Source organism: Pituophis catenifer, unplaced genomic scaffold (genome assembly GCF_029215685.1).
Source record: "Pituophis catenifer annectens isolate HBS135680 unplaced genomic scaffold, rPitCat1.0.hap2 SCAF_14, whole genome shotgun sequence".
Taxonomy (NCBI): Eukaryota; Metazoa; Chordata; class Lepidosauria; order Squamata; family Colubridae; genus Pituophis; species Pituophis catenifer.
In genome coordinates this window covers 23,764,457-23,791,292 of record NW_027256894.1, presented here as the reverse complement: position 1 = coordinate 23,791,292, position 26,836 = coordinate 23,764,457, and the positions used below count along the sequence as shown (strand labels likewise).

Here is a 26,836-nt window from a genome sequence, read left to right as displayed (position 1 = left end):
AAACAAGTAGAATTCATCTGAAAATGGCTTGAAGGTCCGGGAGGAAGCGCAGAGCTGAGACAAGCCAGCAGACTTCATTTCCTGCTGATGGCCCACCTGGTCTCCTTTCCCCTCATCCAGCTGAAACTGGGGGTCCAAGGTGATCTGGAGCTCAGCCTCCCCACAGGCAGAAGAGGATTCCCAATGGCAAACCCTGATATGGGGAGTGGGGCTGGGCTGCACGTCAAACAGCAGGGTCAGAGGGGCAGCCTTGCCCATGGCTAGCCTTGGAAGCAGCCAGCCAAAGGTCAGCCAAGAAGGTGGACCAGGCTTTGGGGTTGGGAAACTGGGGCGTGGAACAGAATTGAGGCATTGGAAATTGAGGCCCAGCATAAAAGCAGAATTCCTGATCTGGGTTTAGCAAGGAGGCAGCAGCTGATGAAGGGGCAGGGAGGTGGGCAGGCAGCAGGTGGCCCAGTTCTTTCGGTTGCTTAAGGCCTGGGAGGGAATGGCCTTTTAGAGCTGGGACATAGCCTGGATCTAATGCCCATTTTCTGCAAGACCGGCAGGCCTGTGCACGATTTGTAATCTCTCCCCCAAGCCCAGCCTGACATCACAGATGAGTTCTCCAGAAAAGGTATGTTAGAGATGCAAAATGTCAGCATTAGGACATCTGTTGCATTTGGGAAAGCACCAGGTGCCAACTGGAAGTTTCCTGACTCTGAGCCAGAAGCTGAGGCAGCAGAAAGAAGGCCAGATTAATGTTTGTCTGCATTTAGGCACCAACGATATTCATCAAAATGGGGGCTTCCAGAGGGTTGCAGCTCCTTCTGACAGGAGACAATCCAAAGCAAAGTATTTATTGCCAGGAGATGAACTGAAATATTAATGAAAGGCGGTGGAGTAACTGACGCAAAACACCATGAAAATCAGGCCTGGAACTGAAGAGAGTAGGAAGCACAGCACATCCTGGGCTTTGCCTGGCGCCCGGGTGACACAAACAGCACTTAGGCGGCGGCTGCTGTACCAGCCGGGCACCCTGTAGGAGAGCATTCCAGAGCGGGGCGGCTGCTGCCGGCCGGCTCTCCTCTTCCTGTGCTTCCTGTAGCCGGAGGATCAAAGCGGGAGTTGGCAAGCGGGGAACCCCCTGGCTATGCAGAGGGCAGGAGGAAGGGAGGGTGCTGCTGCCAGGGCCTATAGAAAGAGAGGGCCTGACGAAGCTGGGGTGCCACTGAGCTCCACCTGCATTGCACGGCCATTCGTCAGGGCGCCTTCGGACAGCTAAGAAGGCTTCTCCCTGGGCAAGGTCATGGCCTCAATTCTTCCTCTCTGCTTTTTTCATAGCTTTGATTTGTGAATTATGAAGTCCTCTCCCAATGGTTTCCGGCAACGGGACCGTGTGACTCCCCCCAAGTTGGCAAGACAGGAGAGCCCAAAGAATTCCCCGAATGCCAAGGCCGGGTCTTACGGAGTCACCATCCGGGTCCAAGGGATTGATGGCCATCCGTATCTCGTGCTCAACAACAATGAGGGATGCTTGTCAGCAAATCTCTTGGGGCCTGAAAACAGCCAACAGATTGCAGCTGATCAGCCAGCGCCAGATGCCACTCTTCCTGCCATTGAACTCGTCAAGAAAAGCCACGAAGGAAGGCCCTTTGGCGGGCTTTGGGATAATGCGCCACCCAGTTGGATTAAAAGCCTGAACCAAGACAGCAGGGCAGAGGGAAAGGAAACAGCCTCACCTTTTAAAGCGGAGATTTCCCAGGTCTCTAATTTGCTGAACTTTCAGAAATATCCAGAGCTGCTTCAACCCTATAATCCTGCAAACAGTATCTTGACTCTGAAGGACCTTCAGCCTTGCCTGCTGAGCAAATCCCAATCTCTTGAGGATGAAGAGAAATCGGATTCCAGGCCTTGGAACTCGTATTTGAAGGTAGCATTAGGTGGCTCAACTTCCCAATTTGTAGAACTGAGTAAATCAAAACTAAAAATGGTGGACTTGACTAAGCCTGACCAGAACAAGCAGCAGCAGCTGGAAAGCCCCAGTGTTGCTGACCGTCCTGGTGGAAGGCTTGAGTGGCTCACTTCTGGGGCTGGATCTTCACCTGCTGGGAGTTCCTCTACCTGCCCAGGTCCTAGGAGGTGCAGACCAGACCTCCTCCCTTTCCGCCAGCCAGACTCGGCAGGAGCAGCCTTGAATGGTTCCCAGAAATCTTCATCTTCATCCACTACTCCAACGTCTGCTGCCTCTGTGTCCAGGTTTTTCCTAGATGACCAAGAATATGCCATCTATGCCGACCACGTCAATCGGCATGAAAACCGGCGGTATATCCCATTCTTGCCTGGAACTGGCCGTGATATTGATACTGGCTCCATTCCTGCAGTTGAGGAGCTGATTGAAAAGTTTGACAGGAAGGTTTGTCCCCAAAGGAGGGGAAGATTAGGGTTTAGGACTCGAACTCTTCCAGAGAATCAAAAGCGATCCAAGAGCGTAGACAGCGCCCTGTCTCATGGACTGTATTCTGATTGCATCGGTGAGTTCACCAAAAGCTTAGGGAGATCATCCGAGCATTTGGTCCAGTCCTCTCAAGTTTGCCTGCAGAAGCCACTGTCTCCAGAGAAGAAGGCAACATCTCTTGGGGAGCAGTTGGCCCCTCGGGCAGCAGGCAAGCTCCAGACAAGCTCAGAAATGAGAGAGTCTCCCAGCAGCCACTTCAGTTCCTTGCAGCATCTGAGACAAGATCAAATGAACCCCGAGAGTTTGCCTTCTAAGTCTTCCACTCTTCCAAGGCAGCGTAAAAAAAGAGACCATAAAACTCTGGCCTCCACTCTCTTGTTACCAGAAAGCACCATGAGTCAGACTCACTCAAGGGAAACTTTTGCTTCCAGTTCAAAAAATGCTCAGGTAACTTGTGGCAACTGAGGCTGCTTCAGTGTGAGCCAGTCAGAGGCCGTTTGGCAGTCTTAGCCAGAGGGATGGAAGGGCCAGCAATACCTGGGGAAGGGAGGCTGCTGGGTGGAGAAATGGGCAGAGCTCAGCAGAAAGACTTCTGCCTTCAAGGCAGAGGGACTGGCAGTTGCCAGGTATTTGGGAATGAACAGCTCTGGGTAATTAGCATCACCAAAGCTACGTAGCAAATTTAAAAAGTAGATCATTTTTGTCCTCTTATCTTCACACACAGCATTCTCTCTACTACCTGGCCTGTTTTCTCAGAAATAACTGAAAAAATGGGAAGTGGTCCCATTCAGGCTTTCGTCTGAAGGGTGCAGAGTTGCCTCCCGCATACAAGGGTTGGTTTCCAGGCCTGTCTGCACCCTTCAGAGCTGCTTGCAGCAACTGTTCAGCTGAAAGGCAGCACAACGTGTGTTAGCCGAATTGGGAACAAGAATCTTTCCTTCTAAGGCATCCTTTCCAGCCTGAGTTTTGTGTTTCAGGTAACACCTGACCTGCTCAAGGGCCAGCAAGAACTTGCCCGACAAAGCAATGAAGAGACGGCCAAGCAGATTCTCTACAACTATCTCAAGGAAGGGTGAGTGGGCTTGCATAACACCTTGCTTGTGGCATGGTATTTTGTCTTGCTTGGACTCTGCATCACTTGGTTCCCCAAGGTGAAGTTCCACTCGGATTAATTCGCACAAGAACTCCCTGCAGCCAATGCCCCTCTGCAAGCAGGTAGATCCTGCAGATGACTGGAGGATCCAGGGTCTTTCGCTTTCTGACCATTTGAACAAACTTGGGTCTCTTCTCACATTTTAGTACCAGTGAAAACGAGGACACTACCAAGAGGAAAGTCAACTTGGTATTTGAGAAAATCCAGACGCTGAAGTCCAGAGCAGCCGGGAGTCCCCAGGTGAATGACACAAAGCAAAGAGCCTTCTGTCTCCCATGGCTGCCTATTCCGGTAGGGCGGTCCTTGCCCACAGCTTGGTAGAGAGGCTGCTGGTGTCTTTGCCATTGTGTGAGGCAGGATTGTTTTTTGCAAGCAGTGGTGCCAGTAGGCTCTTCCCCCTCCCCTCGAGCAACAAATGTGTTTCATGGCTTCTCTCATACAACTTTTGCTGCTTTCTTTTGAAAAGTCCCCCAAGGTCTTATGAGGCAGTTTTTTTCATTGCCTCTTGGGGAGTTCAGATGTTTAGAACAAATGAATCTTGTTTAACTGCAGACATCTGATGCTTCAGTGGAAGTCAACATGTTGGTGGAAGAGAAGAAGTGGTTGAGAAAGGAGGTTTCTGAGCTACAGAGGAAGCTGGACTTGGAACTCAAGGTAGCCCCCCCCCCCCAACTTCCTATTGGTCACTAATCCTGCATACGTCAACAGAGAATGTGGGTCTTTTAAGAGAGACTCAGCCACACAGGTATAGGAGCACAATTCAGCTCCCAGGCCTCTGGAGGACTGCTGGCTGTTAGATCGGGTTGAGTTGGGGCCAGTCATCGGAGCCCTGCCCATTCCATGCTGAAGATGGGCTGTGCTCCTTCCCCCAAACCCCATCTAGTCTTTGCTTCACCCTGTTCCTTCAGAAGGAACAAAGGGAGATCCCTTGCATAGATGCATGGTCCATTTGCCATTTCCCAGAAATACTGGAGTCTTTAGAAAAGTGCAAAGAGATTTAATAGATTCTTTTTATCTTTTCCAAAATTTGTTATTTTAGAATCAGCAGAACTTCAAAGCTGAAAGGCAGACAATGGAAACAGAGCTTCAGAAGCTTCGGCAACAGCTTAAAGAAAATATGGAGGAGAAAGACACTTTCAGAAGGCAGCTGAAGGAAAGCGAGAAAGACCTTAGAGAAAACCTGGAGGAGTGAGTTTTGCTATGGGTGTTGATTATAATAGTAAAATCTAATACAAACTAAAGAGAAAAAAAAAGAATATTGTTCTTCCTAGAACAATATTTGAATTAACGAAAGCCTGCCCCCCCCCCAACTTTTGGGCACCAGGGATCGGTTTCATTGAGACTGGATGGGGCTTGGTTTCACATGCTGCGTGCATCCCATGGATGGAGCTTCACTTGTTTGTGCGGACCGATTTCTGGCATGCCATGGATTGGGAAAGGTCCACGGACCACGGGTTGGGGATCCCTGAACTAAAGATTACAACAGTTACAAGTAAAAGGAAGGAATATAAAGTTGGTTTATTTGATCAAGATTAAAATATGTTGCTATTTCTGATAGCCCATTATGAGACTTTCTGCTGACACCAGGACTGAAAAAATGATGATTTATCGATTTATCCCTGGAGATGGGACCAGATATGGAATGAAGAGATAAATGTTGGTAACCTTAGAGGGGTTGGAGAGTGACTAAATTTGTTTATACTTGTGATGAAAGTTATTTTGTTATATATTTTTCTTTCTTTTTTATATTTTATTTTTTTCTTTCTTCTCTCATTTCTTTTACCTTGCACTATTTATTCTTTCTTTCCATTCGTTTACTTCTCTTGCAACTTATCTTTTATCTTTTATTCTTTTGGTCACTCTTGCCACCAAACTGTGCTTTCCTGAAGTTTTTGAAGGCTTTTTGTGACTGACATGGGTTCCAGCTGGCAGACCAAAGAAGGCATCTCAAAAATGCTGTTTTCTTCCTCCCTTTGAGGCTTTTCCAAGTGAAAATTGAACGGGAGCAGCACCAGAGGGAGATCCGGGACTTGCAGGATCAGCTTTCCGAGATGCACGATGAACTAGACAGTACAAAGCACATGGAGGACAGCGAGAAGGAGCAACTCGTAGAGGTGAGACATTTTTCCTGCCTGAAAGGGCCCTGAGCTGGAGCAGAAAAATGTGGCAGGCAGGAGGCCAGGAGTTTGGAGCCTGGCCACAGCCTTCTCCCCCTTTCTCCTTCTCCTTCTCCTTCTCCATTCCTGAGTTTAGGAATTGATGCAAATGAAGCAGGGCCTGCAGGAGCTGCTGGTGCTCAAAGACCAGCAAGAAAAGACCCTGAAGAAACGCGAGCGAGAGCTGGCGGCCCTGAAGGGCGTCTTGAAGGAAGAGATGGCCAGCCAGGACCAAGAGATGGGCCACCTCAAGGAGCAGCATGTCCAGGAGCTCCAGAGCCTGAGAGACAGTCTGGCCAAAGCCACAGAGGTCAGTGAGGCACCCATCAGAGTCTGCGGCTTCTCTGAGCAGAAGTGCAGCTCGGCCCTGCTGCCCCCCTGCCCCCCCCCGGCCCTTGCCCTCCGCCTGAACCTTCTCCCTCACCCGGCATGAGAGATGCCATGGATGGCTCAAGGCAGCAGTGAAGGGAGTCAGGCCGGCCCACCAGGCAGAGCCTCCTCGCCTCGTCTCATCTGGGGGCTGCTTGCAGACCGCTTGGCAAGGGTTGGGTGGCAGGGGACCGGGCAGGAAAATGACCTGGTGCCCGGTTTCTGATGGACTTGACCTGTGCCCCCCACCCACAACAGGTCTGTTGCATGTTGCTCTGGTTCTGCGCTGCCTGGGATGGCTTTCCCATTCTGCAGCAGAAGAGGAAATGTGTAACCGGAGGCTGGGTCAAGGTCAGAGGCCGGTCAAGGCCCTGGGGCAGAGAAATTCACCTGGCCCCTGCTGGGAATGGCAGTTAATATATGCCTGATAGCTGACCTTGGTTGCCCGGAAGGGCTGTGAGAGGCCTGCAAGGGCAGCCAGCTGGTTTGCCCTCTCCCCTCTTGCAACTCTGTTTTGGGGTGCTGCTGTTTTCCAGGACCACCGGTCACTTGGTTGGGTGTCAGATACTTGGACAACTCAGCTCTTCTGGCCAGCACCCAAAGCTCGATTTCTCTCTCCTGGCACTAAATCTCTTTGTGGTCCTCACTTGAGTAGGAAGCGGGGATAGACATTGAACTCTCTTAAGGGATTTCATTACCAGGAGGGAGAGGCTGGCCAACCTGCCCATGCCTGAATGGCACTTTTCAGGGAGAAAATTAAAAGGTGGTGGCCGCTGCAAATGATGATTAGCTGTAACTCATTAACCATGTGAAGCAGGAGGTGGATTTGCCTCATGGGGAAGGAGGGGTTGAAGCAGCTCAGCTCTACTCCTGGCCCACCTGAGAGCCAGGACAAGAGGAGGAGGAGGCTTTTTCCCTGAGGGACTGACCATGAGCCTTGCCAGATCTCCCTTGCCTCTTTTCTGCCCGGACACTGAAGGGGAGCAGGAACAGCCTGACGTCTGAGCAGTGCCCACAGTGCGGCTGCCCACTGTCTTTCCCCTCTCCGTGGTGCTCTTTCTTCCATCCTTTATTTAACTAGTTCACAACTAGTTTTTCTGTGAAAAGCACCGGAGCCGTGTCCTAATCTAGAATGCCAAAGGAAATAACAATACAGAAACAGGCATCAGGGTATAAACATGCAAGCAGGTTAAAAAAAAAAACTTTCAGGAATAAGCGATGTAGGAGATACCTCTAAGACCAGCAAAGTGCTTGGAAAAATTTTCTCTACATTTTTCCAGCATTTGAAGTTTGAAAGGGGGGTGGGGGGGATGGCATGACCTGGTCCCTCACTGGAGTCTCTTTAGAATAGAATAGAATAGAATAGAATAGAATAGAATAGAATAGAATAGAATAGAATAGAATAGAATAGAATAGAATAGAATAGAATAGAACAGAACAGAACAGAACAGAACAGAACAGAACAGAACAGAACAGAACAGAATTCTTTATTGGCCAAGTGTGATTGGACACACAAGGAATTTGTCTTGGTGCATACGTTCTCGGTGTACATAAAAGAAAAGATCCATTCGTCAAGAATCATAAGGTACAACACTTAATGATAGACATAGGGAAAAATTAAGCAATCAGATCATTTTTTTTTTTTAATTTGATTTATATGCCGCCCTTCTCGGGAGACTCAGGGCGGCTTACAATATGCTCAGCAATAGCCTTCATCCTTTTGTATATTTATACAAAGTCAGCTTATTGCCCCCACAACTGGGTCCTCAATTTACCTACCTTAGAAAGGATGGAAGGCTGAGTCAACCTTGAGCCTTGGCGAGATTCGAACCTGCAGTAATTGCAGGCAGCTGGTCTTAATAACCAGCTTAATAACAGGGTGCCTTAGACCACTGTACTACCAAGGCTCTTATTAGGAAACAGTCGTAAGGATACCAGTAACAAAGTTAGTCATACAGTCATCAGTGGGAGGAGATGGGTGATGGGAACAATGAGAAGATTAATAGTAATGCAGACTTAGTGAATAGTTTGACAGTGTCGAGGGAATTATTTGTTTAGCAGAGTGATGGCATTCGGGAAAAAACTGTTCTTGTGTCCAGTTGTTCTGGTGTTCAGTGCTCTATAGCCCAGTTGGAGATCTATTCAGTAGCAAGCTAAGGCTGTGGCCTTAAACCCGGGCAATGTCACTATCTCTTTCCTGCTAATGGGCAGCAGGGATTTGCCCAACACCCTCCTTGACCTTGTGAATGGCTTTGGACGGGGTATTCACTCCTAAGCTTCCCCAAATTTCAGCCTCTCAGGATTCAGCCAGACCTCCTGTTCCCTGGCATTGGAGATGTCCGCAACTCTAGAACAGCAGAAGCAGCAGTGGACGTCATGAAAGAGCGCTAGGTGTCATACCCCTCCTCCCCCCACCCACCCCCGAGGCTGAGAGGGCCGTTCCTCCTCATTACACAACCTTGCAAGGAATTATTCTGAGGCACAACTGAAATTCAAGGCCAGTCGGACTGGCTCTTGAAGCGCCTTGTTTGCGTTTTCTGGGTTCCTGATATTCTCTGAGCGTATCTGGCTCTGTGAACAGGTGATCCTGGCCTTGGTTTGTAGGAATCTCACCCAGCCAGTTCTGTGGCTCAGATGCAGGGCTGTGTGTTGACAAGACTAATCACAGTTTAACCCTTGGAAGAGTCGCAGTGAGTTGCATTGCCGTCAGCAAGTTTAATGCAAACAAACCCATAAATCTTGTGGGTTTCCCGCTCTGCCTTTCAATGTGCTCAGGACATCCTGAACCAGGCGCCTGGGTGCCTTCTGGCCAGGGCTGCTTCCTGGGGTTGGGGAAACCGTGCCCTGCTCTACTTCAGCATTGAGAACTGCAGCCCTTCACCACATGTGAAAAGTGCTAATGAATTCTAGGACTACATTCTCTCATTTTCAGTGAGCACTTTATTGCTAGCCAGAAAAAGCGTTGCTCCTGTTTAGCTTTATTGCACTTTACTTGTACCTGCAGACCAGATTTAAATCTTCATCCTCGGCTCAACTCCGCACAAGATGCCTGGTGCATTTATCCTCGGGTCCATTCTGGCTGTTAGGCTCAGCAACCTAGAAAGCTGGACCAGACCTTGACCTGCCAGCTCATGTCTGCACCTCCCCCGGGAGAAACATCCTTGCTATTTGTTCTCATTACCTGTTAGGGAACGCCCCACCCGGCTGATTACTGCCTTTTTGCTGAAGATGGCTCAGGAAAGTCACGACAGAGGCAACAAGAGCAGTGGAAACTCTGCTTTTAATTTTGCCTGGCTCAAGCCACTGCCCAGTCAAGAAGACCCTCCACCGAGCAGCTAAAGTCCCTTCCCAGACCTTCTCTTAAGGCTTGTGGACAACTGGAAGCAGGCAGCTGGTAGAGGGAGCGGTCCCCAGAGCCTTACAGTGACTGACATGCTCTCTGCCTCTCCTCCCCCTCCTCAACCCCAAACAAGCATTTAGGCGGCCATCCTCTTCAAGGCAAGAGTCCTCTTTCTTCGCAGTCAGAGAAGTTCCTTCAAGCTCCTCGGACAGGCATAGACTGGCTGCCTGTCATGTGAGGCTGCCTGCCTGTGCTGGGCGCCAAAACACCAGACGGTGATGCAGACCAGGCTCCCTTGACTGTTCCCTCCCTAGCCTTGCTGGCATTCCAGGGCGAGGAAGAAGTGAAATGGAGCCCCACCCCCCCAACCACCCTGTATCTCCGGTGAGGGTCAAGTTGTTGTCTTCCTAGAAAATTGGCTCCCTGTCCAGTGCGAAGGCTGAAGCTGAGAAGGAGCAAAGGAGCCAAGAAGGCCGAGTGGCTGGGATGGCCGAGCAAAACGGGCAGCTGAGGAAGGCCCTGGGGCAGCAGGAGAAGCAGCAGCAAGAACTGCAGCTGGAGCTTGAGAACTTGAGGGGAGGCCAGGAGGAAGCTGAGGAAAGGCTGAGAAGGTGCATGGTGAGTCTGAAGCGAGCAGAGGAGCTGGGGAACACGGAGGAAGAGGAGGGCAAACCCTTCGGCTTGGCTGTCCTTCATTGCATCACTATTAGCCAAGCTACTATTGAGGTTCACTTGAAAACTATAGGAAGAAGTAAAAAAGTCCCTTCACTTGATGGGAGGCGTCATCAGCAGAAGGCAGAGCTGCCATCTCAGAGAGACGTCAGGTAGCCGCCAAGGATCCCAATTCCACCAGTGTCTGTTCCTGAAAGTGATCATCCAGTGCCCTGGCGCAAGAAGACTGCCCTTGGGTGTCTTTTCCTGGCATTTGCTGTGGGCCTTGGAGGAGGGCATGGGGGGTGGCAGGGCCTCCTCTGAGGAGCTTCACAGGTCTTAACCTTCTGCCTGCCTGCCTGCCTGCCTGCGGCTTGGCCCATGGCTGGGGCTTCAAGAGGGTTCAAAGCCTTGAAATCCAGGGTTCCCAAGGTGGGATGGGGTGGGGTGGTGCAGGTAACAGCTGCTGTGGTTTGTTCAAACATAACCAAATCAGGGTTTTTGTTTTATTGTGGCACAATTTTTATTGTTTTGTTACTATTTAATATATTGGTTTTATTGTTATTGCGAGCTGCTCAGATTTGCTTAAGATGTGCAGGCAAACGAATCTTTTGAATCAGTCAATCTCTCATCCTGGCAGAGAGAGATGCAGTCCTTGACCCACGCCAAGGAGGAAGCCTGCCAGCTGGCCTCGGCCAAGGTGTCTTTGGAAGCCCAGCTGGAGGACGCCCAGGTGAGAAAGAAGGGGGTGAAAACATGGCATCCCAGAAAAGCTTTGTAGTGTTGCACGGAGCAGAGTGTCTTAACAAGTAGCAGCTGTGCACACGGTCGCCTCGGGAGCTTTTAGTGCCAGAGAGGTAGTGGTTGTTGCTGGGTCTCTCCAAAGGTCCTGTTCCTGAGTCTGTTTGTCTTGAGCATTCGCCTCGTTCTCTTAATTGCTGTCAAATTGCAGGGTGCAGCGGAGGCCAAGAGGCTTGCCTGTCCTTTTCCCGCTTCCTTGTGCCTTTGCCTCCAGGTTCCTGTGAAGTTGGAGCCACCGTGGGCAACCTAAGTGTGTTCTGCTTCCTGGGCCCCCTCTTCCCAGTGCCTTGGCCTTCCCCCTGCTAGCAAATTTCAGGTGGCTGCTGCAGAATTTGGATCTCATTCTTCATTTTAAAGATGTGTTGATTTTTTTATGATGCATGTGAAACACCTGGGCCCATTTACTCATTTATTTCCCACCGTTGTTATTTCTACAAATAAGGCAGTGAACATCTCCAACACACTTCGTGCTCCTATTTTCCACACAGCAGCAACCCTTCCCCTGTGAGGTGGGTTGAGCTGAGGGGGAGGGACTGACTCAAAATCACCCAGTCGGATTTCATGCCAAAGGTGGGACTCGAACTCATGGTCTCTAGCCTAGTGCCTTAACCACTAGACTGCTCCGTCTCTGCAGGTAGCATTTCACAGCCTCAAGATGCCTGAAGGGGTCTCACCTGTGCTGAAGGTTAGCTGAAGGCACTAGTGGGGACAGATTAGTGCCCTGGTTAAGTGGGGAAAGCCCCCGGACCTAGCCTGAAACCTGAAGTTAGTGAGCCTCTGGTGGTGTTCTGCCCCTGGCCACTTGAGTTCTCGGGGGCCTCGGGGGCCTCAGCTCACGCAGCCACATCTCTCTCCCTCCACAGAGGAACATCAGTCGGCTGAGCCAGGAGCAGCAGCAGCTGATGGGCTGTCTGGAAGACGAAGCTTCCCAAAAAGATCAGCTACAGAAGACAAAGCGCGAATTGGAGAACGAGCTGTGGCAGCTGGATAGAACTGTTGAAACACTGCAGAAGGAGGTAAAATGCCCATCTGGCCAGAGAGTTTGGGGCTTCTGGGTGAGATTAGAATCCCTACATTTCAACTGCCAGCCACCAAAGTTTCCGAGGAGACTTTCTTGGCACACAAAAACACTCGGCAACCAGATCTCAAAGGAGGCAGCATCTTCTGGTTTTCAAATAATGGTCAACCAGAGTCACTGCAGGAATGCCTGGAAATCCCTTACAGATATTTGCAAAACACAAATGGCAGAGCATTTCAGCAGCAAAAAAGCTTTCCATTGGATCCACGTCTTTGGAACCTGAGTGGGAAGAGCAAAGCCATGATCCAAATACGGTTGTTACTTTTAATTAGGACATTGGCAAGTCTTGCTTGCCAGTTCAGCACAATCTAGGAGGAAGGGTCTTCCAGTGGGGTTTGGGGCATCTGCCTTTGCCCTGTAGGCGTGGGAGTCCACCTGGGCAGTTGAGATGTTGCAGCTACCCTTTCCTCCTTGGAAATCTTTTATCCTCCCCCATATCACTGGTTTTCTCTTGGGTAGATGGCGGAAATCATTAAAGTGTCCCAGGAATCAACCCAGCAACTCCAGAAGCAACTTGATGAGTACAAAGAGAAGAACCAGCAGCAGTTGGTAGATTCACAGCAGCGGCTGAAGGACAAAACCCTGGAGCTAGAAAAGGCCTACCAGACAATCCTCAAAATGCAAGAGCAGGTATTGAACTCTGACCTCCTAATGTTCGTAAACCTACCTTCCTTCCTTCCTTCCTGCAATGAAACATCAATTGGACCATGTAACCAAAAGCATCAATTAAACTCCACCCAAACTAGAAATGACTGAAACAAAACAGCCCAGCAGAAACTAGTTGTGGCCAAAATAGAGGGGTTCTCTTGACACATAGCCAACAATACCCAAGTGAGGCTGACTCCCAGTTGTGTTGTTACAACATCAGCAAGCATTCCTCGCCCCACTTGTCCTCTGGAGGGGACACCTTGACCAAGTCTGTGGTGCCCCAATACCTGGCTCAGGGTACCAGTGAAAACCATGCCAGGGCTTGTAAGCCTAAGGTCCAGCTGTCCTTGCTGGAGGTCAGCCCAGCCAATGCTTGTGAACAGTCAGGCCGAAGGGAATCTGACTTGTACTCCCAGTGCCATCGACAAGCAAAGCAAGCTGAAAAAAGCATGGAACAAGCCAGAAGGAGTTATAGGCTGGCTATTAAAATAAACAGACAGCTCTTAAGAAATGTCATCTGAAAAAGGCAACATCAGGAAGCAGATTATACAAAGCAAATAAAGTTGCCATTTCTTAGGAAGCTTTGTCTTCCCTTTAGCCATCAGCTGGGTGGGGGACCAAGGAAGTTCAAGCCCCTTTATCCTGACTCTCTCCCCCGCTTCCCCCCCCCCCCACACCCAGCCTGGCAGCCTTGCGTTAAATGGCTGCCCCCTTGTGGCTGGAAAAAGACAGTGCACAGGCTCTCCTAAAGTTCAGTGCTCACAAGCAAACTTGCGCTCTGAGGAATGGGCTGAGCAGCTGGATGAGACCCCTGGGCCAGTAGTCTGTCCTCAGGATGGCCACCAACTGCCCACAGAAGACCCCCAGTCTTCCAGCTGTTGCCCTGCCCTGTTGCCCTGTAGAGGTAGCCATGCTGCCATCCCGGTTAAGAGCCCTTCATCCCCAGGACTGCCGTGGATGGGTTGACCCGTTTTTTAACCAGCACTGCATCTCATGGCACATAAAGACTGGGTGAAAATGCTGCACAATCTGCAAGCTGCTGCACACTTTCTGGAGCTGATCTGGAATGTGATCTGGACAGATCCGCCCAGAAAAAGGGGCAGTTTACCTGGTGTTTCTATGGGAGATGATTGCAGAATCCCTCAAAGACTTTCACGCTGTGAGCGTGAGATGTTTCCATTCATCGCTTGCTTCTCTTTCAGGAAATGGGTTGCGGTTAAAGAAGATTAGGGCTAGCAAGCCAGAATTAAATGTTGGCTTCCTATCACACCTGTGGACCCTTACCACCCTGAGTCCTTCGGGAGAAGGGCGGTATATAAATCTAATAAATACAAAATACAAATACAGACTTGAGTCTAGTTGAGATGGAAGAAACGTAGGATCTGGGTTTGCAAAACGCAGAAATATTTCCTTGCCTCTAAATCTATCTGTCCACAGCAGATGTCTACAGAGCATATAGGTGAGAGGTTTATGGGACACATTTCTTTGACTTTCAGGTACGTTTTATGGAGGAAGAATTACAGGGTCACAAAAAAGCCCAAAAAGAAGCCCTCACCAAGACTCGGCTTCTGGAAGACACAGTGAAGAACTTGGAATATGAACTGGAAACTAAAAGCCACTTGAAAGAAGATCGGGCAAGACAGGCCAAGATACTGGAGGTAGAAAGGAACAGTATTTGGGGAGGCAAATTGAGGTATCTTAATGTACAGACACCCATCCACTCCACCTGCAAAATCATGAAGGGCATCTGAGGCCTCTTCTCCTGCCTCATGCAGCATCTCTTGATCTGTGAGCCCCCCATTTGTTCTGGATCCCACTTCAGAGGGGGCAGGACTTTGCACAGGATGCCCAGCTGGCGTGGCTGGGGGTTGCAAGGCAGGTCCTTATCTTGCAAGACCCTTGAAGTAAAACACACTAAACCGCCCCCCGTGTACTTTGAGCCAACCGAGGCCTCCCCCTTTCTGCCTGCAACTGACACAAAAAGGAGCCCAAGTGCTCACGATGTGCTCACCTGTGCAAGGTGTGGTTTCTCACAGTCCTTTAGGTCAGGGGACTCTAGTGAGACCCAGCCAGAAATGGGGGCGCTGAGAAGCCCTCCAGAGAAGGGTCCTTCAGGTGGCGAGAGTTTCACTCTGCAGCTCTCTACTGGAGAGAGCCTCTTCCCAGGTGCTTTGAGCTGCCTTGATGGGTGCCAGGCTAAAATGTCTCCCTGGAGAGCCCTCTCTGGGCTGCTGAGCAGCTGCTCCTCTTCTCTCCCTTCTTCCCTTCGGCCGAGTCACATTTCAAGGGGTTCTTGTGTTGTGCGTGCCGCAGATTTTGCAGTGGGCCGATGTTCTTCCCCTCAGGACAAGATATCCCAGCTGGAGTTGGAGCTCGAAGAAGAACGGAGCAATTCCGATATCCTATCTGGGAGGATTGACAGGGGCAGAGAGCAGGTAGGCCTTTGCTTAGTTCAGGCAGCGGTCGCAAGATTGGGGAAGGAGCTGGAAGCCCTGGCTGGGCCTGCTCTGCCTCCAGTAACCGCCTCAGGAGCAGCTCTGGGAAGCAGGCTTGGCCCTCCCCATAATCAAGTCCTTCGCGCACACACACACACACACCCAGCTGCCAGCCCAGGTGGATTCCTGGAGGTGGTCCAGCCCCTGCAGTGATCCGACCCCTTTCCACGGCAGCCTGCTTGAGACCAGCAGGGACCGTCTCTTCCTGGCAAGGTCTGGCAGAGGCTCCTTTGGAGGCGGGAAACACGTAAACCTCAGCTGATTGCTTCAATTAGGCAAAATACGTGTTTCTTTCCAAGGCTCCAGAACTCCCCATTTCCTACACATGGGACAAAGCCTGTCTTGTCTTCGGTTAGGGCTTGGATGCAGGGATTCCCGAAGACTATTTCAGGTCTACTAAACATTCATAACAGTGGAATAATAGCTCTGTTATTTGTCATTATCACTGTTGATTAAGCGGCTAACCAACCAGGAACAAGGAGTGCAACCCGCCTGGCCTCCATGCCCAGCCCAACTTTTCTTGGCAGCCTGGATGGGCTGCTGCAGGGAACAGAGCACAAGGCTAGCGGGATCTCATATAACTGCAGGTGTTGCCACAAGTGCAGCCCGGTTTAGAGTGCCTCTCTTGCCTTTGCACATGCATTCTTACCACCTGGGTTCTTAGCATGGACTGCTTGTGGGCGTATTTCTTCCCTGGTCCGACTGACTGCTCACTTACTGTGACTGTTTTTATTTCTTCCTCTCTCCTCTCCTCTCCTCTCCTCTCCTCTCCTCTCCCCTCCCCTCCCCTCCCCTCCCCTCCTTTTTCTTTTCTCCCCTTTCCTGTCTTCCCCTCTCCCCTCTCTTCCCTCCCCTTTCCTCTCCCTCTGCAGATTGAGCAAATGAGGAGTGAACTCCTTCAGGAAAGGACAACCAGGCAAGAACTGGAGGGCGACAAGATTGCCCTGGAAAGGCAGGTCAGGAGGCCATGTGATCTTTGCTTTGCTCTGCTCTGGGACTGCAACCCCACCGCCATGCCCATCTCTGAGCCTCGGCGAGTGCCCTCTGTGTCCACGGCCAGCCTTTTCCTGAGTCCCTTGCCCTGCACCCCAGCCCCTTTGGCTACCCAGAGTCCAGCACGTTGAGGGTTTCCCTGAGGTTTGTGCCCAGGCGGGCTGCCTGCACCCACAAGTTCCCCTTCCTCTTTCAAGCCTTCAGATTCCCTTTGGCTTTCCTGAAGACGAATCTTTTGGCATCAACCCGCCAAGCAGGCAGCGCTTAACGATCCCTGCAACGTCCTGACGCTGCTCGGGCATCCGCTGCCCAATGGAGCCGGCCTGGGTGCTGCCTCTCCTCCCTTCTGGGTAGCAGCTTCTGCTCCATGTTGGACTGGAAAATCAACTCTTCTGCCCTCCGTCCATTTCTCATGCACTAGTTATAACTTGGGGCAGGGGTCCTTCCTGAATCTCCTGCTTGGAGCTGGCCAGTTTTCTGGCCTCCTTGGCTGCCAGGTGTCCCTGCTGATGGATCGGGGCAATTCCTCCTTCAGAACAAGGAGCTGAGAGGCCGGATCCTCCACCTGGAAGGTTCTCCCAAGCCCAGCAAGGAAGGCCTCCTGGCCCAGATGGAAGCCCACCTCCTGGCACTGGAGGAGCAGCTGGAGAGTGAGGAGAGGTACGAGGAGGCCCCTCCCAAAGTCCCCCCAGGGCTCTTCTGCTCCCCCAGGCTTGTTGCTTTGCTCTGTGGGTCCTGTTGGTCAAGCCTGACTCTGGGGGGCTTCTGGGGTTCTTGGAGTTGCCATCTTGCCCACAGACGGAAGACCGATCCTGGGATTTCCTTGTGTCCTGCTGCCCAGGAAACAGCTTGATTAGCCACACAGAGTTTTAGGAATGGGCCAATTAAATAAAATTAAGTTAAATTGGAAAAATAACCAGCAGTGCTCTGCAGGGAGACAGGTTTGAAGTGGAAAAGGCCATTTGGAGGGCCTGTAGCTGCACCCATCAGCCTCTCCTTCAGCCGCAGCATCTTTCCCCAAAGCCTAGGCAAGGAGGCACTGGTGCGAGCGAGACAGTGTGGAAACATGAGCAGCACCCCCTCTGCAGCGCCCTTCCCTTCCCATCTGGCCCAGCCCGTTTGGCTGCAATCCCCCAACCACTGCTGAGGTCCCTGTGTCTGGCAGGCAGAAGAGAGCGGGCGACAGTTTGGGGGAGGTCAGGATAATGAGAGCAGGAAAGCATCTGGGGAGCCAGCAGAGTCTTCACCTGGTGCCCCCCTCCCCTTCTCCTGGCCTTCCTAGGGACCGAGCTCACCTCCAGTTAACCAACCGCCGATTGGAGAGGACTGTGAAGGAGCTCCTGATGCAGGTGGATGATGAGCACCTCTCCTTGACTGACCAGAAAGACCAGGTAAGTAGGGAAGGGCCCCAAGGGACACATCGCTTCTTAGGGGCTCCCTAGGAGCCTCCGTCTGATTCCAGGAGGGCCCTCTCCTCGCTCCACAGCTCAGCCTGCGCCTGAAGGCCATGAAGCGACAGGTGGAGGAAGCAGAGGAAGAAATAGACAGGCTGGAGAACACCAAGAAGAAGCTTCAGAGGGACCTGGAAGACCAAATGGACCTCAACGACCAGCTGCAAGGACAGCTGACCACCATCCGGCAGGATCTCAGGTAGGAAAGGGGGCTTGGGCAGCCTTGAGAGCTGCCAGTTTCCCTGGTGCCCCAGCTCATGTGTGGGCAGGGGCCCCTACTCCCTTCTTCGTCTTCCTCTTCTAAAGAGGATCGTGTTGCATTGGCAGACAGCCTCCCCTGAGCCCCTCAGCTGGCCTTCCTGTTGCTCAGCCTGGATTCTCCCAACACACAGAGCAGTTTGCACTTAAATGTCCAGAAATGGGGCTGTGCTGCCAGGATCGTCTTCTATAGGAGAAAATACACCTGCCCCAAACCAAGTCTGCTCTGCAGGTCCGTGAAAGATTCGGCTCTCCTTGGCTGCACCCACCATGGCTTGAACCGCTTTGCCAATTAGATCAAACTCCACCCGTGACCCAAAAGGTTGCAGGCCATTTCTCAGCGGGTGAACCTTTCCTTCCGCAGACGCCAGAAGACTTCCAATAAGCTGCTGAGTGACTTTGACTATGAGGACGATGACTTCAGCACTGATGGGGAGAGCATTTTCGATGCCCCCCTGGGGTTGAAGTCCTTCAAGCGCAGCGATGGCAAAGCCAAGGAGGACGCCAGCCAGCCTTAATAGCCAAGAGTCAAGGCTCCGCGGAATCAAGGCACCACCGGCTGCAGGAATCAGAGCATCAGGTGACTGTGACTCCTTTTTCTGAAATGCGCCATGTTCAGATTTATTTCAGAAATAAACTTTTGTGAACAAAAAGGAGCTGGCCTTCCAGTTCACAGATTCAGGGATACTTCTAGCTCTGCGTGATTGGCTGACCCTAGACTGCTCCCAACCTGAGGTCTTCTCCTTGGAAGCTGTTTCAAACCGAGGGGAGGGAGGGTGTCACTTTGTTACTAGAGCAGAGGAAGGAATATACAAAGGAGGTAAGGATGTATGTTTTTGAATCAAGAGTTTTCACAACTCTTGCAACATTTTTGTGTAGTTTCATGTTTCTATAGTGCACATTAATAATGCAGGAATCTGTATTAAGTGTCATATCATCCATAAGCTTTAAAACCCTATTGCAGTAAACTCCATTTGTTCAGCAAACATGTTTATGGGCTGAAGGAGAGCAGCAAGACCTTGGGTAGATGGAAAAAGCAGGACGTTCTGCCACACCAGGAGCCATTTCTGCTCAGAAAAACTGTTCCCCACTCCTCGTCTCGACTTCCTCGCTCTGACTTCCAGGGATCAGATCGATGGGGAGACCATTGATGTCCTGATCTTGCCATACTTTAGAAAAGAGACTTTTGCCCTGATCTAAGCAGCCTCAGGTGCAGAGAAGCAGGGCTGAACTGGCCTGCTGGAGCCAAGTCCGCCATTGGGTTCAGAGCTGGAACGGCTGCTTTGCTTTTCCTGGATTGTGATACCTGCTCCTGTGGCAGGTTATAAAGGACTCTCTGAGAAGCACATCAGAAAAGGCACTTCTGTTTTCTTGCCTTCTGGTTTGAATTGTAGCTACCTGTAAGCAGCATCCGAGTGTAAAAATTCCTATTGTAATCTGCATTTTTATCTCTCCACCAAATCTTTCCTCTTAGGACAATCTTCAGTGAGGAAATAATAGTATTAGCAGCCCTATGCAATTGTTCTCTTCTGCAATTTTGTTAAAGTGTTCAAAACTGGTTAGCATCAAATGTTTTTTTCAGAGTCAGAACTGAAGATATTAAAATTCCAACATAAACGCAAATCCTGGAAGCTGCACAAATAAGTCTTGTAACTGAAGAATGCAGTCACTTGCAAGAAAATATTGCTCCTAAAAATCTTTGGCATCTGGACTTTGTGGGTTCATGAGTGGAACCTTAAGTAGGGTCTGCTTTGACCCCATGACATCCTTTGGGCTTTAGGTCCAATGACCTCCATTGGAAGCACCAAGAACTGCCTTCACCTCCCACCCGCAAATTCCAAGTGCCGCCTAGTGGGAGCAGAGCCCATAGGAGGAGGGAAAGGCAGGGTTTTGATTTGGGCTTTGTGAACATGTCTGCACGTATGCCTCAAGGGCAGAGGCAGAACATCCTCATGTCCAGTTGACCTGTTGACGGAAGGAGGGCAGCTGGTCTTGGTGGCAATTGACTGCTGACTGGTGGCCGCGATGTCTTGCTCGGATGCATCAAGTCTTTGCGTTGCCCTGAGAGTTGGTAAAAGCAACGTTCTGCTAGCTTGCTGAGGTCAGCCTGAGCCAAGAAGAGGCAGCTTTTTGCTTGGCAGAAGACCCCCATGGAGCCCCTTGTCCGCATGCTGACAGCCCCTGGTTCAGCCCCGCCATCTCAGATGGGGCAGGGGGAGCAGTCGATCCAGCACCTTCTGTTCCTACAGGGAAGGGGGGTTGTTTCAGTTTTACAGAATTCTACTAATGGAAGCCACAAAGGAACACAGGAGATAAGCTAAAAGATTGGAACTACTTGATAGACAGTTTCTGATAGTAGCAAGTAGTTTGGACAGATCTTGAAACCAGATAGTGCTATTTTTTGTTCCAGCAGTTCTTCATGAATCAGATCATGAAGTAATTTGTCCAAATTGTTTGGGTAACTTTAGAGTTTGTCTCCTGCCTAGAGAGACAAGAAGTTAATTTAACTCCTTGATGTCATAATCTGAAAATATGTGTCAATATATACTGCTCAAAAAAAATAAAGGGAACACAAGCAGAAGACATCTGAGATCTGAATGAATGAAATAGCCTTATTAAATACTTTGTTCTTTACATACAGTAGTTTATACGCTGCTCAAACAACTAAATGGAACACAAAACTACTGTATGTAACAAACAAAGTATTTAATAAGGCTATTTCATTCATTCAGATCTCGAATGTCTTCTGCTCGTGTTCCCTTTATTTTTTTGAGCAGTGTATGTTGTAAAGCATGTGGTATCTACTGATAGCTAATAGGAATATATTTGCTCTGAGATGTACTTGTTTTTCAGCAGATTTTCAACAGATGTATTCTCAGGAGGTTTGTAGTTAATCTGAATGAGCTGCATTTTTCTTTATCTGTCCATAGCTTTTAAAAACAAGGAAGAAATGACCTGGAAATGTGCTTTGTTGACAATCAATTCAAACACTTGTATTTTTCTTCTGATATTAAGATGCCAACTTTATTTTAATACTACTCTTTATAACTCTCTTTTTGGATCATGTCTGAGCAAGCTGAAGACAAAAATCCATTGGGAAACAAATTCACTTTTAATATCAAGGGCTTTTACTGGAAAAATGTCTAGTATAAATTGAGACTGAGACTGTAAATCATTTGGAGAAAAACAGAGAAATTTTTGCAGCTACCTCCAGACATGCTAAACCACAAAACTCTAGTTATTTTGAAATAAATGGTAAATCTTTCTACCTTGGTGTCGTACTGTGCAATTCTGTGTGTGCAACATTAATGCACAAAGTTCCAAAAGTGCCCCATTATTCCCACCAAGTGGCTTGAGGAGTTGGGAAAAAAGCAAATAATCCTCAGATGTTTCCTGTTTCCATTTGTTAGTAAGTTTCCCATCCGGTTTGTTAGGGCTTCTGTAGATGTCCCAGAAATGTTGCTGTTGATCTCAGGAAGGGGAGGGGGGAATCAGGGCCACTTGCTCCACAAGTCCCTTCCCTCCAGAGGACGAGGAGAGAAAAACTGCTTGTGTCCAGCTCAGTAGCCAAAGAGCTTCCTGTCTACATCCCCCAACCCACCCCACAATCTATTTCAAGTTGTCTGCTCCAGCAGAGGCAAGTGGAAGTCCCTTCCTTAACTCCCCCCCCCCCCCCGCCCCCCCATCAACTCAGCAGATCTCAATTGGAGGCTTCTCTACTCCTGTATGAGATGATAAAATTAAAACCTATTAGGAACCATAGCTCAGATCAACATTCTGCACATTTCCAAAGCATTGATGTGTGTTCCCATGTATGGATCTCATTAAAAGATGGGTTATGCATCATGCTACAGAACTTAAATTACAAAATTATTCCTCCTACTAAAATAATTTGATTCCTGTTAGTGAGTTACTGAGTCACTTAACCTCAGCCTAAACATATTCTCCACGCTGTCCTACTTCCATAGTTTGGAAGTATATGTTTATGTTTATGTTTATGTTTATGATATTTGTATACCGCCCTTCTCCTGAAGGACTCGGGACGATGAACAGCCAGCAGATAAAATACAAAAAATACAAAATTTAAAACAATATTAAAATCCAATTAAATTAATTTGGCCCACAGTTAAAACACCCCTATATTAAAACCCATAATTTAATAATTTAAAATTAAAACAATTTAAAAAATTTGGGCCAGTCAGCCCGGCTTGATGAAACAGAAACGTCTTTAGGGCACAGCAGAAAGTGCGGAGATCCGGAATCCACCGTATCTCTGGGGGCAGCTTGTTCCAGAGGGTAGGTGCCCCCACAGAGAAGGCTCTCCCCCTGGGGGCCACCAGCCAGCATTATTTGGCCGACAGCACCCTGAGAAGCCCCTCTCTGTGGGAGTGTACTGGTCGGTGGGAGGCTACCGGCGGCAGAAGGCAGTCTCGTAAATACCCGGGTCCTAAGCCATGGAGCGCTCTAAAGGTGGTAACCAATACCTTGAAGCGCACCCGGAAGACTACTGGGAGCCAGTGCAGCTCGCGCAGGAGAGGTGTTACATGGGAGGGCCAAGTCGCCCCCATAACCATCCGCACAGCCGCATTCTGGACCAGTTGGAGCCTCCGGGTGCTCCTCAAGGGGAGCCCCATGTAGAGAGCATTATAGTAGTCCAAGTGGGACGTGACGAGGGCATGAGTGATCGTGCGTAAGGCACCCCAATCCAGAAAGGGACGCAACTGGTGGATCAGGCGAACCTGATAAAAAGCCCTCCTGGCCACAGCCGTCATATGCTCTTCCAAAGACAGCCAGGAGGACATCCAAGTTGCGAGCCCTCTCTGTGGGGGCCAACGACTCGCCCCCAAAAGTCAGCGATGGTACCAACTTTACTATATCGGGATGCCGGAAGCCACAGCCACTCGGTCTTGGACGGGTTGAGCCTGAGCCTGTTTCTCCCCATCCAGATCCGCACGGCCTCCAGGCACCGGGACTTCACATCAAGGGCATCGTTGGGGTGGTCCGGGGTGGAAATGTACAGCTAAGTATCGTCAGCGTACAGGTGACACTTCACCCCAAAACCACGGATGATCTCACCCAGCGGCTTTACATAAATGTTGAACAAAAGGGGCGAGAGAACCGACCCTTGCGGCACCCCACACACAAGGCGCCTCGAGATCTCTGTCCCCCCGTCAACACGAACTGCGACCGATCGGAGAGGAAGGAGGAGAACCACCGCAGCACGGTGCCCCCTATCCCCAACCCTCATCATAAAGTTCTAAAGTTGATGGTGTCAATCTCTCATTCACAAACACAAGGCTAAAATAACAGCATTCCGTGCACCTTTGGCATTTAGTCATGCCGGCCACAAGACCACAGACACATCTTCAGACAGCGCTGGCTCTTCGGCTTTGAAACAGAGATGAGCACCGTCCGCTAAAGTCGGGAATGACTAGCACATATCGGTATGTGTGAGGGGAACCTTTAACTTTACCTAATCAGCTGTCAATAGGTTCTAAGCAAAGATAAACAGGACATCAGCCCTGACAGCAGAGACCTTTGTGCCTACCAGCAGTGGGTCTTTAAAGGTAAGGGACTGGTGGGAAACCCCATAGCAGGAGCAGAAGGGTAGGATGACAATCCAAAGAGGGGCTCTTGAACAGAAATCTCAGCTAGATGGCTAAGGAATATCTTTTTTTTTCAGGTACTTCAGTATTTAATCCCCTCTGGAGTCCTTGATGGTCTCTGAGCTTGGTGCTTTGCTTGCAGATGTTTCATTACCCGACTAGGCAACTTCATCAGTGCAGCGGAAGGTGGGATGTTTCCTAGTTGGGTAGCAAAAGGTCTGCAGGCAAACCATCAAGCCAGGAGAGCAGAGTTCAATCCGGAGCTACAGAGTCTCTTCTATGAACTCGTTCATTCACACAATTGCATCTCTGGGTGAAGCCAAGAATTAGGTCAGACTCTCTCCAGCCTTTGAATAATCACTGAAAGATCAGGATATGAGTCTATAAACAAAACAAATACTTGCAATATCAGATCCATGGCGAGGCCATTATGCAGCCCTAATTAGTGTCAGGGCTACATATATGATTGAAGGGAGAGCCTCAATTAAAGTCAGATTGGCTAAATTATTATAGGCTTTGACAGAGCCTAAGTACTTATTAAGTAGGCTAAGTATTATAAGTAAAACTAGGAGTATACAAAGAGAATACACAACGGCTGCCAAGTCTCTTAACTTACCCCAAGTCTAATGACTAATAGGATGACCCAATGTGAAGAATTGACCATTCCCAAGATGGGGCCCTCAAGCTCCAGGCCCACACCATCCCTTTGGGGTGAGAAAGGAGCTTCTTCTCTGCTACCCTCAGTCCAAAGCGAAGGCTGCTTCTGGGCCGCTCGCCTCCTTGGCCCTGAGGCAGGCCAGTCCCATGTAGTGCCAGGGTGCATATATGAAGAATAGATGATGCCTGCTGTGTAAACAACACAATCTACCATTATGTTAATTTTTATAGTTTTGTTTGCCAAAGCGGATTGTGTTTGACTATTGGGATTGTCTGCGCATTCCTTTTTTTTTATATAAAAAGTTTTTATTTTTATTTTTCATAAACACATTTACATGTACAGTCATTTCCATCATTTTTCATTCATCTTTTCTTTTAACTTTCATTTTTCATTACTTTTTCGGGGCTGCTCTTTTACCTTTACTCCAATCTTTCTTCTTCTCCTCCCCTTCTCTTCCTTCCTGTTTCTACTTCCTTCGTTCTTCCTCTCCTTCTCTTTCCTACTTCCCCTTCTCTTCCCCCACTCCTCTTCTTCCCCTCTTCTAACTTTCTCTTCTACTCCTCTTTCCCCTCCCTCTTCTTCCTCTCCTTTTCCCTTTCTTCTTTCTCTTCTCTCCTCCCCTCTTCTCCCTTCCTCTCTCTCTACTCCTTCCCCCCTTTCCTGTTGTTTCCCTTTTCAGTTCAATCTAAAGTGGTATTAGAGCAGCCCCGATTTCCTAATTATCTTTATTCTTATTTCAATTTCTTATTCAATTATTATTTATTTTTATTTCATTTGTGTACATTTTTATAATATCTTACTTTTTTCCCTTTTACCCCCCCTCTCCCCTTTCTCCTTTTACTTGACATTATCTGGGTATCTATTTTTCTAATTGTTTTCTCCCATCTATTCTCTATCTATTTTATCTCTATGTCCTTATTCATGTTTCTTTTCTAACCAATCATAAAATTTATCCCATGTCTAGAAATACATCAACTCCTCTTTATCTTTTATGCTCAATGTTAATCTATTCATTTCTGCACATTCTAAAATTTTCTTTTTGATTTCTCCTTCCAATGGGATTTTATCTGCTTTCCAATTCGTGCAAATACAATTCTAGCCGCTGTTATATGAATAATCAAATATGTATCTTCTTTACTATAATTCTCTGGTAAAATTCCCAATAAGAATATCTCTGGTTTTAACTCTGTATGTTGCTGCAACATTCCCTCTAACCATGGTTGTATTTTCACCCAATATTGTTTTGCTTTTTTACACAACCACCAGATATGATAGTATGATCCCGGCAACTGGTGACATTTCCAACACAGCTGGTTTATCTTTAAACATCTTAACTAATCTTTCTGGTGGCATATGCCATCTATAAAACATCTTATACAGGTTTTCTTTATAGGCTATTGCGCATTCCTGAGGGCTCAAGAGTGCCCTTGTGGGATGCGCAGAGAAGCCACATGGGACCATCAAGGTCCTGATCCAAGATACAAAAACAAACAAAAGCAAGGGAGGCAGGAGCCGATTCCAACTTCTGAAGCTTTGATTTTGGAGGATACGCTGATTCACGACTCCCGGGGCCTGGATGGGCAAGCGCTGCTTCTCAGATTTTGCCATTTCTTCTTGTTGCTCAACAGGAAAGACTTTGGGTAGATAGGCATGAAAGAATAAAGTCATTCAATGGCTGGAGCCTGTGATTGGCAGCCACTTCAGGCTGCTGCTCACTGATAACTGTGTCCTTGGGTGCGTCACATTTGTGTCATTCTGGCTTAATTGCTCAACTGACATTGTAAGGGCGAATTCTAACCCTGATGCAACAACCTTGTTATTGCCTTTTGCTAAAGGAGACCGGCAGGTTTTTCCCCTCAGCTGCCACTTGCGATGAGCCTCTTTGTTTGAGGAAATGTTGCCTTTGATTAAGAAAATGGTACAGGAGCCTATTGTAATCACGACTAAAAGCAGTATCTAAATCTAAAACAACTGGAAGAATAACTGGTTTATCTGATGCAGGGAGAATAAAATCTATATTTAGGTTAAGGTGAGGGGTTTTGGTGCTGGCTGAGCTTGTTTTCTTGGTGGAGGCCTTTCATTACCCAAACTAGGAAACGTCACCAGTGCTAGTCAGCAGTGCAGTTTGCCCTCAGTTTAGGGGCTTGCCTGGCAGGGGTGCCGGGTTCTGGAACAAGCAGCCGAAGGCATTTTGGAAACAGAAAATCCACATTTGCCTTGAAATGAGGAGTCCACTTTTCCCTCGGAGCCCAAAGTTTGACTTTGGAATAGCCCGACGACCAGGCCAGGCCCGAGTGCCCCGTGTGACACCGGGTCGTCGTCCTCCTTCCAGGAGCCGGGCCTTCTGACGCGGACGGGGCCGGCAAGACCGAGCTGGGGCAAACGGCCAGCTGACTTTCCCCCCAACCCCGAGGGGGAACACGCAAGGCTGGGCCGGCTTGCAGGGCCGAGCCCGGGGCTCGGACTGGGGCCGCCCTCCGCAGCTTGACGGAAAAAACCCGGGCTGCCCGACCCGAGGCCGAAGCCGGACCTCTGCGCCCACCGCCCAAGGGCTCGGCTAGCCTCGCTCCTCGGCCGGGCCCGGACGGGTTATTGGCTGAGGGAGGCGCCCTCCGCAGCTTCCCGGGGCGAGGCTGGGGCGGCGTTCCCGGAGCCGCCTCAGAGGGACCGTCCGCTCCACCGCCGCCGCTGCTTTCCTCAGAGCCGAAAAGGAAGCGAGACTGAGCCGAGCCGAGCCGGGGC

General features: G+C 49.5%; 1 protein-coding gene across 3 annotated transcripts; it reads left to right on the top strand.

Annotated features, from left to right (window-relative positions):
• The first annotated feature begins 1,332 nt into the window (after nucleotides 1-1,332).
• On the top strand, nucleotides 1,333-19,433 carry CGNL1 (cingulin like 1). 3 transcript variants are annotated; one of them, XR_011601038.1, is made up of 19 exons: nucleotides 1,333-2,884; nucleotides 3,415-3,509; nucleotides 3,737-3,830; nucleotides 4,143-4,244; nucleotides 4,630-4,778; nucleotides 5,569-5,704; nucleotides 5,844-6,056; nucleotides 9,867-10,073; nucleotides 10,747-10,839; nucleotides 11,771-11,923; nucleotides 12,445-12,615; nucleotides 14,130-14,291; nucleotides 14,979-15,068; nucleotides 16,001-16,084; nucleotides 16,657-16,781; nucleotides 17,404-17,512; nucleotides 17,608-17,771; nucleotides 18,195-18,410; nucleotides 19,413-19,433. XR_011601038.1 is itself a non-coding variant. In XM_070953612.1 (18 exons), the coding sequence occupies exons 1-18, from the start codon at nucleotides 1,340-1,342 to the stop codon at nucleotides 18,346-18,348; spliced, it is 3,846 nt and encodes a 1,281-aa protein (XP_070809713.1). In that variant the 5' UTR covers nucleotides 1,333-1,339; the 3' UTR covers nucleotides 18,349-19,383. The 3 variants fall into 3 exon arrangements, 1 of the variants encoding a protein (XP_070809713.1); XR_011601037.1 differs by lacking the exon at nucleotides 19,413-19,433 and adding an exon at nucleotides 18,795-19,383; XM_070953612.1 differs by lacking the exon at nucleotides 19,413-19,433 and having other exon boundaries at nucleotides 18,195-19,383.
• The last annotated feature ends 7,403 nt before the right edge of the window (nucleotides 19,434-26,836 follow it).

Bases quoted from the DNA above. Each gene is read 5' to 3' on its own strand.
- CGNL1 (XM_070953612.1), top strand. From the start codon at position 1,340: ATGAAGTCCTCTCCCAATGGTTTCCGGCAACGGGACCGTGTGACTCCC. The intron at 14,292-14,978 runs GTAGAAAGGAAC...TCTTCCCCTCAG, and splicing joins GACAGGCCAAGATACTGGAG to GACAAGATATCCCAGCTGGA. The intron at 17,772-18,194 runs GTAGGAAAGGGG...TTCCTTCCGCAG, and splicing joins ACCATCCGGCAGGATCTCAG to ACGCCAGAAGACTTCCAATA.